General features: G+C 40.0%; 1 protein-coding gene across 6 annotated transcripts in view; it reads right to left on the minus strand.

Moving 5' to 3' along the window:
• Positions 1-15,577, minus strand: part of PDE3B (phosphodiesterase 3B) — a 289,400-nt gene that overhangs the window by 102,368 nt on the left and 171,455 nt on the right. For all 6 annotated transcript variants that reach the window (XM_077818371.1, XM_077818374.1, XM_077818372.1 and 3 more), the window contains exons 5-7: positions 7,768-7,874; positions 1,966-2,176; positions 1,360-1,436 (exon numbers count right to left, since the gene is read on the minus strand). In XM_077818371.1, the coding sequence (XP_077674497.1) occupies positions 1,360-1,436; positions 1,966-2,176; positions 7,768-7,874 (395 nt within the window). The remainder of the gene's footprint in view (positions 1-1,359; positions 1,437-1,965; positions 2,177-7,767; positions 7,875-15,577) is intronic.

Below are 15,577 nucleotides of genomic sequence, written 5' to 3' on the forward strand. Positions count from 1 at the left end.
GAGGGCTCTGCCGTCAATTTAGCAGGTCTTCACTAGACCTGCTAAATCAACACCCACTGCATCAGTTGCAGCAGCATCGATCTCCCAGGTAGTGAAGACAAGCCCTCAGATTGTCTCTCCATTCATGATCCATGAAGACAACTGAACTTATCAGAAACACAAATTATTGTGGAACATTTTATCACTAAGGCGAAGATGTATCAGAATGAGTTCTAGTCAAATTGATTTCAGAGTTCAGTTGTAAATCCCACTTTTTTTTTATAGTAGTCTACACAAAACAGAAATCGAGGAATGAATAATAGAAAGGGAAGAGGTGAAAGAAGAGGGCAACCAAACAGATTTTTCTTGATATAAACATCTAAACCAGTATGTCAAGAACAGAATGCACAAGTCCACTTCAAGTTTGAATTCACGCTATTCTTAAATTCTGTAGGCACTCAAGCAAAGGGAGTGGAAACCACTCTGAATCGCGGAAAGAGGTTGGAACGAATGAACCGCCATTGGGAGTACAGCTGATATAGCTGGCTCCTATGAATCCCCTCCCTCAGCATCTCGTTCAGGGGTGAAGGGTGTAGTGGAGTAGAAAGGGGGAATGGACAGAGAGTAATGTGATCTGGTATCCCCAACTGACGTTTGGTCCCTTGAGAAGTACGGTAGCTGGTTAAAGTCTGGTAGCAGAAAAAATTTAAAGTAATCCATTTTCACAAAAATCAGGCCAGATCACTGGTACACTTTGGCTGCTTTGTGCCACTCCAGCAGTGCAAAGATGTAACTCTAGTTTAACTGGCCAATAATTCTTCAGATGGCCTCGACAGGTTCTTCATAATGAAAATCAGTTGTTTGTTTTTGATCTTATTTTCATTCAAAGACTTAACAGGAGAGTTTCATAAGACAAAAATAACTTCCCTGATGGAGAGTGTGTGGAAAAAGCTACACTGTAGAATTTTAACCTATTATTCATAGAAATTGAATTATTACAACACAGTGACTGCTAGTCAGGAGGTAGGAAAGAACATTTTGTTGTGTGACATGTTAAAAGTTCAGAAAACCAGCTACAGAGCATTAAAAACTCCACTTGCTTGCAAAATTATAAAGCCAGAAGTAGGCATCTGTTAGAAAACATAACTTTAGTGAACAGGATACACATAAGACTATGCCATCTCCTATCCTAGCTCAAGAAATTGAGAGATAATAAACCAGATACTTAGGGATCTACTAAAATGGTTACTGAAAAGATATGCGTATGAATTGTTTGGAAGTATAGGAAAAATTTTAATGTGGACTTTTAAAATTGCTTATTTGACTATTGAGAAAGCATAGTGAAGCACTAGCAAATACCTGCATATTTTGAAATCCTACCTGATTTTCTACCTTGATATTCTGCACCAGATTCTGACTTTGATGTTGAAATATGCTTGAGAAGTTTATGTCCACAGCTTACAGAATAAACAAGACAAGAAACAATATTAGCTTATTTCTTTTTTTCCCACTTCTGATTGCTGTATAAATACTAGTTACTATGCTATTATTCAGATACCTGCAGCCATATCACCTTGGTAAATCTCATAATGTTAGCAGGATACTTTAGATAAGTAACCTTCAATGTGCTATCAGAAGTAGTGTTGGTCATTTGAAAGGTGACTGAATCAGAATAGAATTAATTCCCAAACATGGGGTTTCCCTTCCCCTCCTAAAACATAAAGTATAGCACTCCTAGTACAGAATGGTTGCCACATTCAATTACAGAGCAATGAAATATGTAAAGTGTATTTACAGCCCTTCCCGATAATAGATGCTACATATACATTGGATATAAATTAGTATGAGAAGTTATCTTTCACAGATATATCAAGTTTGGTTAGGAAAAAAGGAAATCAGTATGATTTTTAATATAGAAGTGTTGATATTTACAGCATATAATAATTTGCTTTTATACTTTTGAATACTTCTGAGGGTTTACAGTACCTGTTACAAGTATAGCTTGTAGAAGCTTTAACTTGCTGCTGAAAATCTGGAGAACTAAATGTATATCCCAGAGGTTTATGTAAATTAACACTTGGCTTAGTAAGAAAATCAGCAGTATCAGGAAATTCTACAGGTGATCGATTGACAAGGGACCCACTGGAGATAGACCCATGATTAGATGAACCAACAGGACTCAAGCTAGGGGAAGTACCTGCAAAAACATACATATAATAATTTCCTGAGTATTTCTTTAAAGCACAAAAAATAATGTTTTTTAAAGATCAAAATGAAAAATAAGAAAATTCTACAGCTTAATAAGAACAAAGTGATAGGTGAAAGAAATACTACAGATGGATCAAACTATTAAATACATATCAGACATCAAGACTTATTCACTGTTTTGGTTTTATACACAAGCAATACAGGTTAGGCTGCACATCTGAGTGATTTGTTGAGTGCATGCTCTGTTCAGTGTTTAAACTTCTCCATATAAAAACTGTATATCAGCTTCTGGAAGAGATTTGAACTTCACACTTACATATGAGATCCCCAGTGAAAAAGTATGTGTAAAACCTAACTTTTTGTTTAGTAACTTGGTTTTAATGTATGTGGTTTTAATACTTATGTTAGGAGGGGCTGTTCGCATTGATTATTAAGTTTCCCCTACACTTACCTTTATAAGACCCTGTTTTCAGGTGCTTGTGATTTTGCTAAACCGTAACTGTCTGCACTAAAATTTTCTATGCTGGTTGTCTGCCTCAGGCTGAGTTTTTATGGAAAATTTCAGCCACAACAGTTCATCTGTTTCTGAGAATAATGCTAGAAAAAAATAAGTTGTTTGCAACATTAAAAAATTCTGGTGACCTTTACTTTAAAAACTCTAGCATCTCCATGCTTTGGAGCAGAGACTTTAAATTTGGCAGGAAGGTAGCTTTGCGTCACAGATATGCCTTTCACTGTTCCTGTGAAAATGTGCCAAAATTTGGCCAAGTTATAAGCCTTTGAAAAACTGCAGTTTCCATATGATCAGTAGATTTCTTAGATTTAGCAGCGAAAATCTCTGTATTCTTTGTGCACTGAGCATGCTCAAGCCTCTCACAGCTCCTAGTGCTGATCAGATTGTACATGTGCCATTTGCACAGTGTGACTGAGCATGTTCCTTCCAGCCTAGGGATGCAGGGGCAAAGCAGGGAGTCTTTACTTTCAATAACCCCCTGCTGGCACCCACGCAGCATGGAGAAGGAAACCGCCTGACTTGAATACAAAAGGGCAAGATTCAGATCTGGGGAGTTAAGTGGAAGGGCAAAAGGTGTATATGGGACAAGGAGCCAGGCAGGGCGAACTGGGACTGGAGGCTGGCAGGGCGGAGAGATAGAAACTGGAAGTTTGCGGGACACCGAGACTGGGAGCCATGAAGGGACATGGGAGGGTCAGTTTGTGTGTGGCGGGGGGGGGAGGGGTGTGGGGGTGATAATTGAGACTGAATTAAAAACAGGGGGGATATGGGGCTGACTGGGGGAAGGGCAGATGGATGTGAGAATGAATTGAGTATAGGGGCAGAACAGGGACTGGCTAAGCAAAGAGACTGGGACAAGGAGCTGGAGGAAGCAGAGACATTGAGATTGGACAAGAAACCCAGATTGGGAGACTGGGACAGGGAGCCAGTAGGTACAGGGAACATGGGCTGGAAGAACCAGGGAAATTACTAGAAGTCAGATGGAAGAGGGGGCTGGGAATGCCTGGATAAGGAAACTGGGGCCAAGGAAATAAGAAAGTGGGGTGGGGACTGGGAATGGCTGGACAAGAAGAATGGGAGTTGGGAGGAGGTAGAGACATGGAAACTGGAAGTGCAACAGCGAGTCTAGAGGGCTGAGTCTAAGACTTACTATACAAGGATACTGTAACTGAGACGAGAAGTCTGAGAAGAATGGTACTGGGACAAGGAGCCAGATGTGAGGAAGAGACAGGACTGGGACAAGGACAAGTTGGAGGGGATTTGGCAGTAGGGGGGGTCAGATGGGGGAAGATAGGCAGAAGAGTCCATACATACTAGAGGACACTTCCCTCCATAGCCTGGAATAGAACCCAAGACCCTGAATCTCACTTTTACTTTGCTGTCAGCAAATATCTGTGAAATCCACTAGCAAAGTGACTCCATCATCCTCTAGTGCCGGTTGATATAGAAGATGACAACCTACTACTTCTGTCAGTTTCTCCATTAATTCAAGTGGCAGAGGTCTGTGTAGTGGACCTAAAGGTTCCAGCCCCATTAATGACTCATGTGAATATCAATATGATATAAGATAGAATTTTTGTGTTTTCAGTTTGCTTTTTTAAAGATCGAGGAAATTACACACATGTACACACAATATTAAAAAAAACACTATTAAGACTGCAAAATCAAGCACTCAGTTAGGAAATGCAATGTGCAACCTTAATTCCCACCATCCCCCCTCCGTATGTATGTATTATGTAACAGATTTTAATTACATAATTATACAGTAACTCCTCACTTAATGTCCTCCTGCTTAACGTTGTTTCCAAGTTACATCGCTACTCCATTAGGGAACACGCTCATTTAAAGTTGTGCAATGCTTCCTTATAACGTCGTTTGGCTGCCTGCTCTGTCCACTGCTTGTAGGATTCTGTGGAAGAGCAGCGACTTTACAAGGGAGCATTGCACAAGTTCCTCTTCTCTGCCTCCTATCCCTCCCTTTCTCCCTCCGTCCCAACGCTTAGGACTTTCTGGGAGGGAGGGAGCAGGGAAGCTGCCCTCCACCCCTGGCCAGGCAGGGCCACCCAGAACACAGGGGCTTTAGGGGTTGCAGGGCCCTGGGCTAAGGGGGCCCCAGGACTGCAGCTCTAAAGCCCCTTTCGGAATGCAGCCCTGCGAGAATGGGCTGGAGGACTCAGGAGGAGCAGGGGAGTGCTGCTTCTCTCCGGCCAGCTGGCTGCGCGGCTGCCCCTGCTCCTCCTGAGTCCTCTGGCCCGTGCTTGCAGCGCCGCATTCCCAAAGGCGCTTTAGAGCTGCAACCTGGGGCCCCAGGGCTTAGCCGGGGGCCCTGCAACCCCTAAAGCCCATGCGATCTGGGTGGCCCTGTCTGGCTGGGCAGGGGGAGGAGGGCAGCTCCCAAAATCGCAGCCACGGGGGTGATGCCGCACTGCACGGAGCCACCTGTACACCCCCTGCACCAAACAGGAACTGCCCCAGGTAAGTGCTCTGCACTTCCTGTCTGCCCCAGACCTGAGCCTCCTCCCGCACCCTAACTCCCTCCCAGATCCCGCACCCCCAGCCCTGAGCCCCAGGAGGAGAATGGAGAAAAAAAGAATGAAAAACGGGGGTGGCGAGGGGAGATAAGAGAGAATGCACAGGGCCCCACTAACTCTAAATCCGCCACTGGAGGGAGGGGAAGGAGGGGGGAAGCCGCCACGTCTCCACTCCTCCCCCCTCTCCCTCCGAAAGTCCTAAATGCTGCCAAACAGCTGTTTGGCAGCAGGGAAGCGCTGGGAGGAAGGGGGAGGAGCGGGGATGCAGCATCCTCCAAGGAGGAGGTGGAGTGGGGATGGGAAGAGGCGGGTCTGGATTGGAGCGGGGATGGGAAGGTGGGCCTGGAGCATCCCCTGGCAAAGTCAGCGCCTGTTCTTCTGTGGGGAAGCTGCTGCTGCACAAGGTGCTTCCTAGCGTCCTTGCGTGCCTCATTGTCTACAGCGGGCTGTGCCTGTGTTGGGTAAGCCGGGGCACCTCCCCACCGCAGTACAGTACTGTACAGTATATAATGCCTTTTGTCTGCCCCCCCAAAATTTCCTTGGAACCTAACCCCCCGCATTTACATTAAATCTTATGGGAAAATTGGATTAATTTAACATCGTTTCACTTAAAGTTGCATTTTTCAGGAACATAACTACAACATTAAGTGAGGAGTTACTGTATGCTGTTTATTCCACAGAACCCTTGCCTCTTTCAGTGCGTAGACAACCTTAATCCCGGCATTTCCTAATGTTTGAGTGGTTGATTTTGCAACCTTAGTAATGTTCTCTTAATTGTGTTTTTAGTGTAATTATACATATATAATAGACTACAATATATGACCGAAGACATCACTGCGTATATTTAAACATGTCATATTTCCCACACTGGGTAATACTGCATTCTGTTTTCCTTAATTAAGCATGCATTTAATGTTCTATATTATCACTGAGATACTTAGTTAGTAAATATTCAGCCATATTTGAATTTTTTTTCAATTTATACATTAAAGTACAATTTTCTTTTCTCTGATATAATGTTAAAACCACAATGTTTGAATGGGTAAATGTTCAATCTGTGTAAAAGAACACCCATCTCAAGTAATCTGTTTTAACAGACTTACAAAGAATCCCCAGATTGCACCATAAATTATGATGTTCCACCCTTATTAGAAGGCCATCTTTGCAAAGCAACCAACTTTTGACAATCCTTTGAGTGGTTCTTAACAGGTTTCAGTGTATTTTGAATTTATATTTATATTTTTAAAATACTGGATTACACACAGTATTTTATGCTGTATATAATGTCACCAAGGCGCTAATCTTGCAATTGACCCCATAAGAGACACAGGGGTCTATCCACATGCAACAAGTTGCAGGAGCAGGGCCTGAGTTTGTATGCTGCTTAGGGTTTAGGAAAATGAAATGAGCATAAAATCAGTCAATAAACTAGACAAACCCAATGAAAAGAATGGATTTACAAATATACAGTACATTTGAGAAATAATTATATTTTTAAGGAAAAAAGTAGCTGTGCATCCCCAATGAAACTTGTATACTTATTTTTAAACAGGCAATTAAATCTCTATTTTAAAAATTACATTACACAGTTTAATATCTTATTGAAATTATGCTAAAATCAAAGATGCATGAGTGAAATTGGCAGAATAACAGCATACTAAGGCTTCAATTTCATATGGGCAAAGAGACCAATTCTAATCTTTGGCATACGGAATACACATTATATACACACTGGTCATTACTGAATTCAACACTTACTAAGCTACAACATAGCAGCATCTGCTATTTCTATTTTCTCATATTCTACGAAGATTATTAACATGTAAACTCCATTCTTAGGCTAAAAATCTCTTTTCATCAGGCTTGATCATGCAACGAATTCCATGACTTCACTGGGGCTTCCCATGGATACAGGAGTCTGCCTACATAGTGCTTATAGCACAATCAGGGCCTTGGACTGTAAGCTCCATTACTAGGTAGGGACAGTTTCTTAATATGTGTTTGTACACATCACAGTACTATGGGGACCATTTCTGAACTGAAGCCTCTAGGCAGTGCTGTAATACAAATAACAATAGCAATATAATTCTGAGAATTAAAAATTTTGGCATAATAGTTATTGCAGTACAGTAACTTTGCAAAAAAAATTTCGTGACAACCATTGTGTGTGTGTGTGTGTGTATATATATATATCTCTCTCTCTTAACAAGCCTGCAGGTGTGTATGCTAATACAGTAGCAGAGAGACTTTGTCCAGTTATACAGTATTGTATTAATATTTTAGATTTGTATTGAGATAATGTTCAGTATGTCCACTGAATATTCTTAGAAGTAAATTAGATTAAAATTATTTTCAAGCATGTGCTACATACTGATGCTAACTTACACTGATGTTATAATGTACAAAATAATATGTCAAAAAATATTGTAATGTGTGGAGTCCCACCTATAAACAAGAGGGTTTAATTTAAATCAAATTTCTCATAATCATAGCAACATGCTGCAAGGTGTGTAGAATAACAGACTGCTATCTTACCAGCTCGTCTGGGACCTATATGATAAGTTAACGTCACCGAAGATGATCTTTGTTTTGGTATTGTCAGTAGGTTTGTACTGAAAGGCCCATTTGGATGGGATCCTTGGCTAAAATAAAAAACAATAAGAAAATATCAAGCATTCTTTTAATCTGCTTTGCTTTCTTGCTTTCTATTCAGTTGTCAGGGAAAATGCATATGTAGATCAGCTCATTTTAGTGTAGTAACACAAATCTAGACACACTGAAGCAAAATGGGTAGGATATAATAACTTATACAGTACCATTACCCTTCAACAAATAAAATGAACAAGATGACAAGTTTGCGCAGAATATCCATTAGTTTTTGTCTATTATATAGAACATAAATCTTTGAGTATGACATGAGACACCTAGGTAATTCTAAAAAGACATAAAAGCTGCGGCAAGTAGGCTGAAGATATATACTCACCTAACACTGCATTTTACCTTTCCTTAGTATTGTTTAGAAAATGTACCTTACCTTCTCCAATAGTTGTTTTGAGTCCTACCGCCAAATGCCACATAGTCAAGTTTTTAAAGGAATGTTCTGGCCTGACAAATTTCCTCAAGCTACCTAATTATGGATAAACTAGAGAGCAATATTAGCATTATTGGGTTTAGTTTGGTTTGGCTTAGCAGGATCGCATAAAATCTATGTTGCCCATACATTAATTTCATAAGTATTGGTAATAAAGCAATGCCAAAATCTTTTAATTCAACTTTGGACTAATGAGATGGGCAAACCTTTTCAGTCAATTTTAAGACTTGGTATTAGTAAAAAGTCACTCTAGTATTTTTCTTTCTTTTAATCTGAATTTTTGGCAGCCAGTTAGTGGTTCCCCAGAATGCAGTGTGTGACAGGGAAGTCCCTGAATAGTATGAAATTTCATTTACAAAAAAAAAAAAGTGAATTTCTCCAGAGTGGTTACTCAAATATTTTGATATGCACCAATACAGCTTTGACTGCTAAAGCACACTATGGACAACTACATCCTGGTAAAGATACCTGATGCTATAGTGGGAAGGGGAGATGCAGCTGTAACAAAGTTCTAGCAAGCTATTTGTTTGCTTATGTGAACTGCAAAGTCTTTTTATGCTCACTAACCACTAATTAGACATTAGAGGCTATTTTCCTGAGCACTACATATATACCAATTCTTAGTAAATAAATAAATCCACATCACATTTATTTAAACCTGAAAATAAACAATTAGAATTATCCTCTGTAAAATGGCCTTGAATTTTCTATAATCAGTCTGGAATGGCTACTGTGTCCACTACGGTCACATGAGCAAAAGGCAGAGCTACAAATGGCACCAAAAAACTGTTGCTGACATACTGTAATTAGTAAATGCATCATCAGGCTTTTCTTATCATCAATAGGCATATTTCTTTTGAAGCAACTAAATGATGGCATAATTCTAAGTTATTTGGTAACAGTTCTGGCATAGGCTTGGTAGGTCTTTTAGCAGAAAACATTGAGAGGTTTGAGCCAGGTTGTTCCTTTAGAATTTCCTCTGCCTCAGACAAATCAGTGTCTTGAATCAAATTGGGTGGAGTAGTGTCCACTGTCACCTCAAAAGGACAAAGACAAGCATTAGCTAGTAACCTCTCCCTTCACTGAGGCAGAACTCTTCATAGTTTTCTGCAGAGACACTGAGGTTAATATAGTCAAAACATCAGAGGCAGAGGGAGAATACCTGATTTTCTACAGCAGAGTAGTAATACAAGTCTTCTTAGCTACAGGAACGAGTGAGTTTATTACAAGTGGGGGAAAAATTAGTTGACAGCCATTTGCACGCTTGGCTTTATAAAAGATTTCTTTATTATAGTGACTATGTTTCAGGAAGAGAGGTGGGGAAAGGTGAAAGACAGCTGTATTAGAAATTTTAACTTATATAGCAAAGATGTTTTCCTAATCTCTTCCATTAACTTTTCAGCATCAGAAAAAAGACTGGCCCTGAGAAGGTAGAAATTCCATGTAAAAAAGAAGGATTGTCAAGCACTTGAGGTGCCAGCCTAAGACTAAGGAGACCTAGGTTCAACTCCCTGCTCTGGCACAGACTTCCTCTATGACCTTAGGCAAGTCACTTAGTCTCTCTGGGCCTCAGCTGCACATCTATAAAATGTAGACAATAGTATTAATAGACTTTTATTCCCCATTATAATAGTGTTGGATACGATAAATACATTAAAGATTGTGAGGGTCTTTCAGACACTCTGGTAATGGAGGCAATAAAAATACTAAATAGATAGAAATGTACAGTATATTCAACTCACTCAGGACCAGACGATGAACTCCTTATGCAATTGGTGAGCAGCTACTTCCACAAGTAGTCTACTGGACTTAAACATGCTGGGCACCTTACAGAAAAGTATGAAGACCATCCAACAGAGCTTAGAATCCAAGGATGACATTCACCTTTGTGCAGGGAGCCACTTAAGGATAAACTACAAATGTAGTGGTGCATGCATCTTATATATATATTTATTTATATAGACACACAACTGCTCTTTGTCTCCTGAGAGTACCACCTCGAAGATGAAGAATCTGTTTGCTTTCTCTATTGCAATTGTGGGGAGAGGGTCAACAATAACAAATCCCATCTGGAGAATGGAAGAATATTGGAACACTTTGGGCTGGTGAAAGAGAGGAGAGGAGAGGGGAAAGATTCTACACATTACTGCCTCAAATTCAGCTACACACACTGGCATGCTATTAGGTAAAGGGGGAGGGGCATGCTACCACTACAATGTTAGTGATACCATGGCCAGAAATTTTGTCATGAAAGCGCAAGGGTTGAAATCCATCTTGCAACCTGCAGACCAATCTGAGTTGTCCTTATATATGAAGGTGCATACGCTCTATGACCTGATCACATATTCAGTTTTTCACAGGTCCCCTGCCTCATTCAGTGCACAGAATGTATGCAGTTCACTGAATGAGCAGCTGTTCAGTATTTTGGATAATTCAAACACAAGATCACCCTTTCTCTTCCTCCAGTTCTCTGTCTCATTTGCTACACACCTTTCAACTTCCGCAATGAATGAGACAGAGCAAAAGACTCATTCATTATACAACCCTGTTTCATTGAGCACTGACTTCTCTGTGCACTGAATGAGGAAGGATTTCTGTGGAAAAAATAATATGGGATCATATGTAATTAAAGACTGTAATAATCCACATGCACAAGGAGGCTAAATTAAGGGTCCACAGGCAACCTTATTTGTATAATTTCCTAACTTCTGAATGCTTTACTTTGTGACCTTAATCTTCTAACATATTTTAATATGACTGAGTTTTTAAAAAGAAAATTGAAAATACAAATTCCATGAAGTGGAACCATATTGACCCCACATGGTTCATCTGCGGAGTTAAACCTTTAGTTCCACAACACATCCCTTTGCAACTTAAGCTGAGTAATAGATAGTAGTACAGTAAGAGCTTTGTTATTCAGCATGTTGGGAGAATGGGGGGTGCCAATTAGTCAAAATTTCTGGTTGGCTGAGAGTTAACCACCATACAGCACCATACAGAGAGGCAGTAGTGTGTCCGGAGGTGCCCACAGTACCAGACACCGAACTGAAGTTGACAAATCTTGATGAGTAACTGTCGGTACCAGGCAAGATGATTTTTGAACCATGGCATAACCAGTATGGAGAGATTCAGCAGGTCACATGCCATAGTATATGCTTCAAGGGTTGACGGCATCGGGGTAGCCTCTTGCTGCCACTAAACCAACAAAGACAGGATCCCCGAACCAGTTGGTGCCACCTTAGGGGACGATCATAACGGGACTGGTACCAGTGCTAGAGTCAATGACCCTGTCTGAGAAGTTATTTGTATTGGAGAGTGCCTTGGATTGAGTGCACTCTATCCTCCTTCCCAGCATGTTTGATGGACTTTGGTGCCACGGACCTTGATCTCCAGGATACTAGTCCTTCAGTGTTGTCTTCCAGTGCCTCTTCCTCGGTACTGGAGAAGATCGGCATTGAGACTCTGCCAATACAGGAGGAGCTATCCGAACAGAGAGTCTCTGAGCGTGGGAGCTGGACTGCCTCCATCAGAAGTTGTTTTAGTCTGACCTCCCTATCCTTTTTAGTTCTGGGCTTAAAGTCCCTGCAGATTTGGCACCTGTCTCTGACATTAGCCTCTCCTAGGCACTTGAGGCACCTGGAGTGCAGGTTCACTAACTGGCTTCTCGAAGGTATTGAAGCCTGAGAACTGAAGCATGTCCCAACACCCAGTACCCAAATGGCAGAAACCAGAATACAAAAAAGTAGCCCAATAGAGAAAACCTACTATTAAAAATATCTTAACGCTAAAACTATTAACTATTAATGAGTACCAACTATATACAATACCCAAACAAGAGAAAACTTGCGTTAGCAAGATAGAACTAACAACCATCATGGGCAGTAGAAAGGAACTGATTGGGGTTGGGGGCAGCTCTGCCCTTTATACCATCATGCAATAGTGTGAGGCAGCAGAAGGCACACGCACAGCCCCAGTGGAATATGGCTGTGAGAAAAATCTCTGATGACAATGCACTGGGCACGCAAACACTTGAAGAAGAATCCCCAGACAGAATAGAGACAGGTGACAAAAAGCAGGGAATGTCCAATAGTTGCTCGATAGGCGTGGGGGAGATGGCACTAGTTTCAGGGCTTAAGCAATTTGACTGTGAAATCCCCACTGTCCAGAAGGGTATCAGACATAAGGTGCGTGCCTAAAGGCCCAAAGCAAGGGACTCTGCCCAACCCCAGAAAGCTAAGGATGCATGGGATTCAGCATTTGGATCCCCTCATAGCAGTATGAGTTTCCAAAAGGTGGAGCTCAACGAGATCTGTGACAGTATCCATAATTATTTTTCACCTGTAGAACTAAAAAAATCTCATCTGTCTTTGCAAAATTCTTAGCTGGCTTTTACAAATGCAATAACTAAAACAAAGACGGGTTAAGCCATTTCCCTTGAACGAAACTGCTGTGTAGTGGATAAAGTAAGGACTTAGTAGTTAGGAGACTGGTTCTGATCCTCCTATCGACTTGCTGTATGACCTTGGGAAAGACACTTAATCTCTGTGTAACTCAGTTACCCTCTCTGTAAAATACAGATTTGCTACCTCACAGAATGTTTTGAGGCCTAACTAAATAATATTTATAGACTTTTACATAAGTGCAAACTACTATTAAATCAAGTCAGGGGAAAAGAACTCAAGACTGTATCGTTTTCAATCTTGTGCTCAATCCACTTGGCTATGGGATCTTTAATGAGAGCTTTTGCAGCAGGTGTTTCTGTTTTGGGTAAACCAGAATAACGCTTCTTGTAACAGAACTCCCAGCATGCTGAGATCATCTCAATGGGCGCTATGTATTCCACTGCACAGACCACAACATAGGTGCACACGATGACTAAAGTGTAGCATAAACATTAATGAAATTTAATAATCCTGATACAGGATACATTTTCAAACGTTCGTAATTGTTGTTTTCACAACACAAAATTTAAGAAATTGTTAAATCATGTACTACTTGTCAGAGACTATATACATTCCAAATTTCAAATCTCAAATGTTAACTATTTTTTAGTTATGCTGAAGAGGAAAATATTGCACCTTTTTATGACAGAAAGACATACTTTCTACCAGAGTCATAACTCAAACATAACCACAGGGAGTTTGCTGAAACTTTCCAAAACAATCATGTTTGGGCAGAGACCAAGCCTGAAATATTTCGGTCCCAAGGAGTTAATGTTTCACAAAGTTAGATGCAGCTGAAAAGAGAGGCTTATAATAGATACTGTTTTATACCTTAAAAACAAAAGCAGGTATGCCCAAATTTCTATATTTTTAAGCTTCCATAGATTTGAATTGGAATGATCTCAACTTTGGACCAGAGAAAGCTTCTTTAGTGGTAAATATCAAATGCTAAATTATGTGTTTTAATGAAGCAGACTATATTCTTACAGATCCACATCTGAAAACATTTAATAGATCTTTTAAGTTGGAAATGATGTTTGAGCCTTAAGTGACTCTGGCCTTCTTCTCAAGTCACCAAGCTTTTATATCTATTTCAGTTATTATATTTTTAATCCAAAAACTGGTTTTGAAGTTTCATGTACCTATATTGCCCTTTAGAAAATTAACTATAAATGAGTAACTATGTTGTTAAATGACAGGTTTCAGAATAGCAGTCGTGTTAGTCTGTATCCATAAAAAGAAAAGGAGGACTTGTGGCACCTTAGAGACTAACAAATTTATTAGAACATAAGCTTGTTAAACTGTGCCATCTACTGTTATAAGTGTGAAATTGCATAGCAAAATTTCAAATCATGCATTTATTATAAAACATACTTTTCTTTCGTGAACATATATTTGATATGCTGTGTAACTGAAAAATAACTTTTCACTTCAATAAACCTATGAAATGTTGCATGTAGAACTGCTTAATTCAAATACAATAAAATGTTTATTTACTCAACAAGCAGAGATTAGTTGAATGTTTTGTCTAAAATCAGATGAAATGACATGAAATTCCTCCGGATACATTAACTACTCAATCTCACACCTGTTCACTCAAATATCATGTAGAGAGAGTGAATGGTAGTTGACTGGAATAGTATACTAGCTATCATCACTACATAAATCAGAGGACAAAAACTAGAGACCAGGATAATATTTTTCCTCTCTGAGCAGTAGTTTAAACCCATTTTAACAGGAAGGTAAAGGTTAGGTAATCTGTCTTTCCCATGTGCATTATGAACTTTTAGCAAGAAAACCAAGAAAGCAATAGAATGACTTAAATGAAACTCTGACTATTTTAAGAATAAAATTTGAGTGAAGAAGTAGAGAGCCTCCTTTTCCCTGTGAAATTCAGATATCAAAGCCTGTAGCTCACTCGCTCACTCTTCTATTAGTTTTTCTAGTAATTACATCTTCAGAAACAGGTAATATACAGCCCATCCCTACATTGGCTAAGCAGATGCACTATCAGTCTTGCAGAACTAGATTCAAAAGTAATTGATCGTAGTTTTCTAAATGGAGATACAACATTAATGAGTCCTTTAAACATCACGGTAGTTTGACTATATAGGGTATGACCCTATTCATTTGATAGCCATTGTAGATGTGACTATAGACAGAGCAAAGCCTAACTTCTTTAGGTGGAAATATTACCAGAAATGTTTGAATTTGATTCCTCTTTCTATTCCAGTTCCATTCTTGATGAGATTTTTAAATCAGAGCTTCCATTCTGATTCGTAATTGGGTTTTCTTTTGGGCTACAAAAGAATCTATTGAACCTCTCCTGAATTTTCAGTGCCAGATCCTGACCCTCACTGCAGCAACTTAGTGAATATTTGCATGTGCAAAGCAATCACTAAGTTGGTGGATCTGGCTGCCTGAAGATGTCCATAATGTATGAGATTCTTTGAGCACTGAAGGTACTTCTACACCTGCCCCAATCCTGACCCATGGCACAGGGAATATTGGTAAGGAAAAGACGGTATGGCTTGAGCATTTGGGGCTCCAGTGATCTTTGCTGCTCTAATTTGCTCTTCAAGACCAGACTGGAAACTATAAGATTGAGATGATGCATAAAAGGTGCATTCAAGACCTTGACACCCTATACCTGAACTGGATTGTACACAGAAGGTTTAGAAAAAGATTCCAGTCTTCAGTATCAATATTTAATAGGATTTGCCAGATGGAACCATTCCATCTGGCATGGTTGATGGTTCCAGATGCCAGATGGAACCATTCTAGATCAGACTTGAAGTTACCAGTGGTTCTG

The sequence above is a fragment of the Eretmochelys imbricata genome, chromosome 6 (genome assembly GCF_965152235.1).
Source record: "Eretmochelys imbricata isolate rEreImb1 chromosome 6, rEreImb1.hap1, whole genome shotgun sequence".
Lineage (NCBI taxonomy): Eukaryota > Metazoa > Chordata > Testudines > Cheloniidae > Eretmochelys > Eretmochelys imbricata.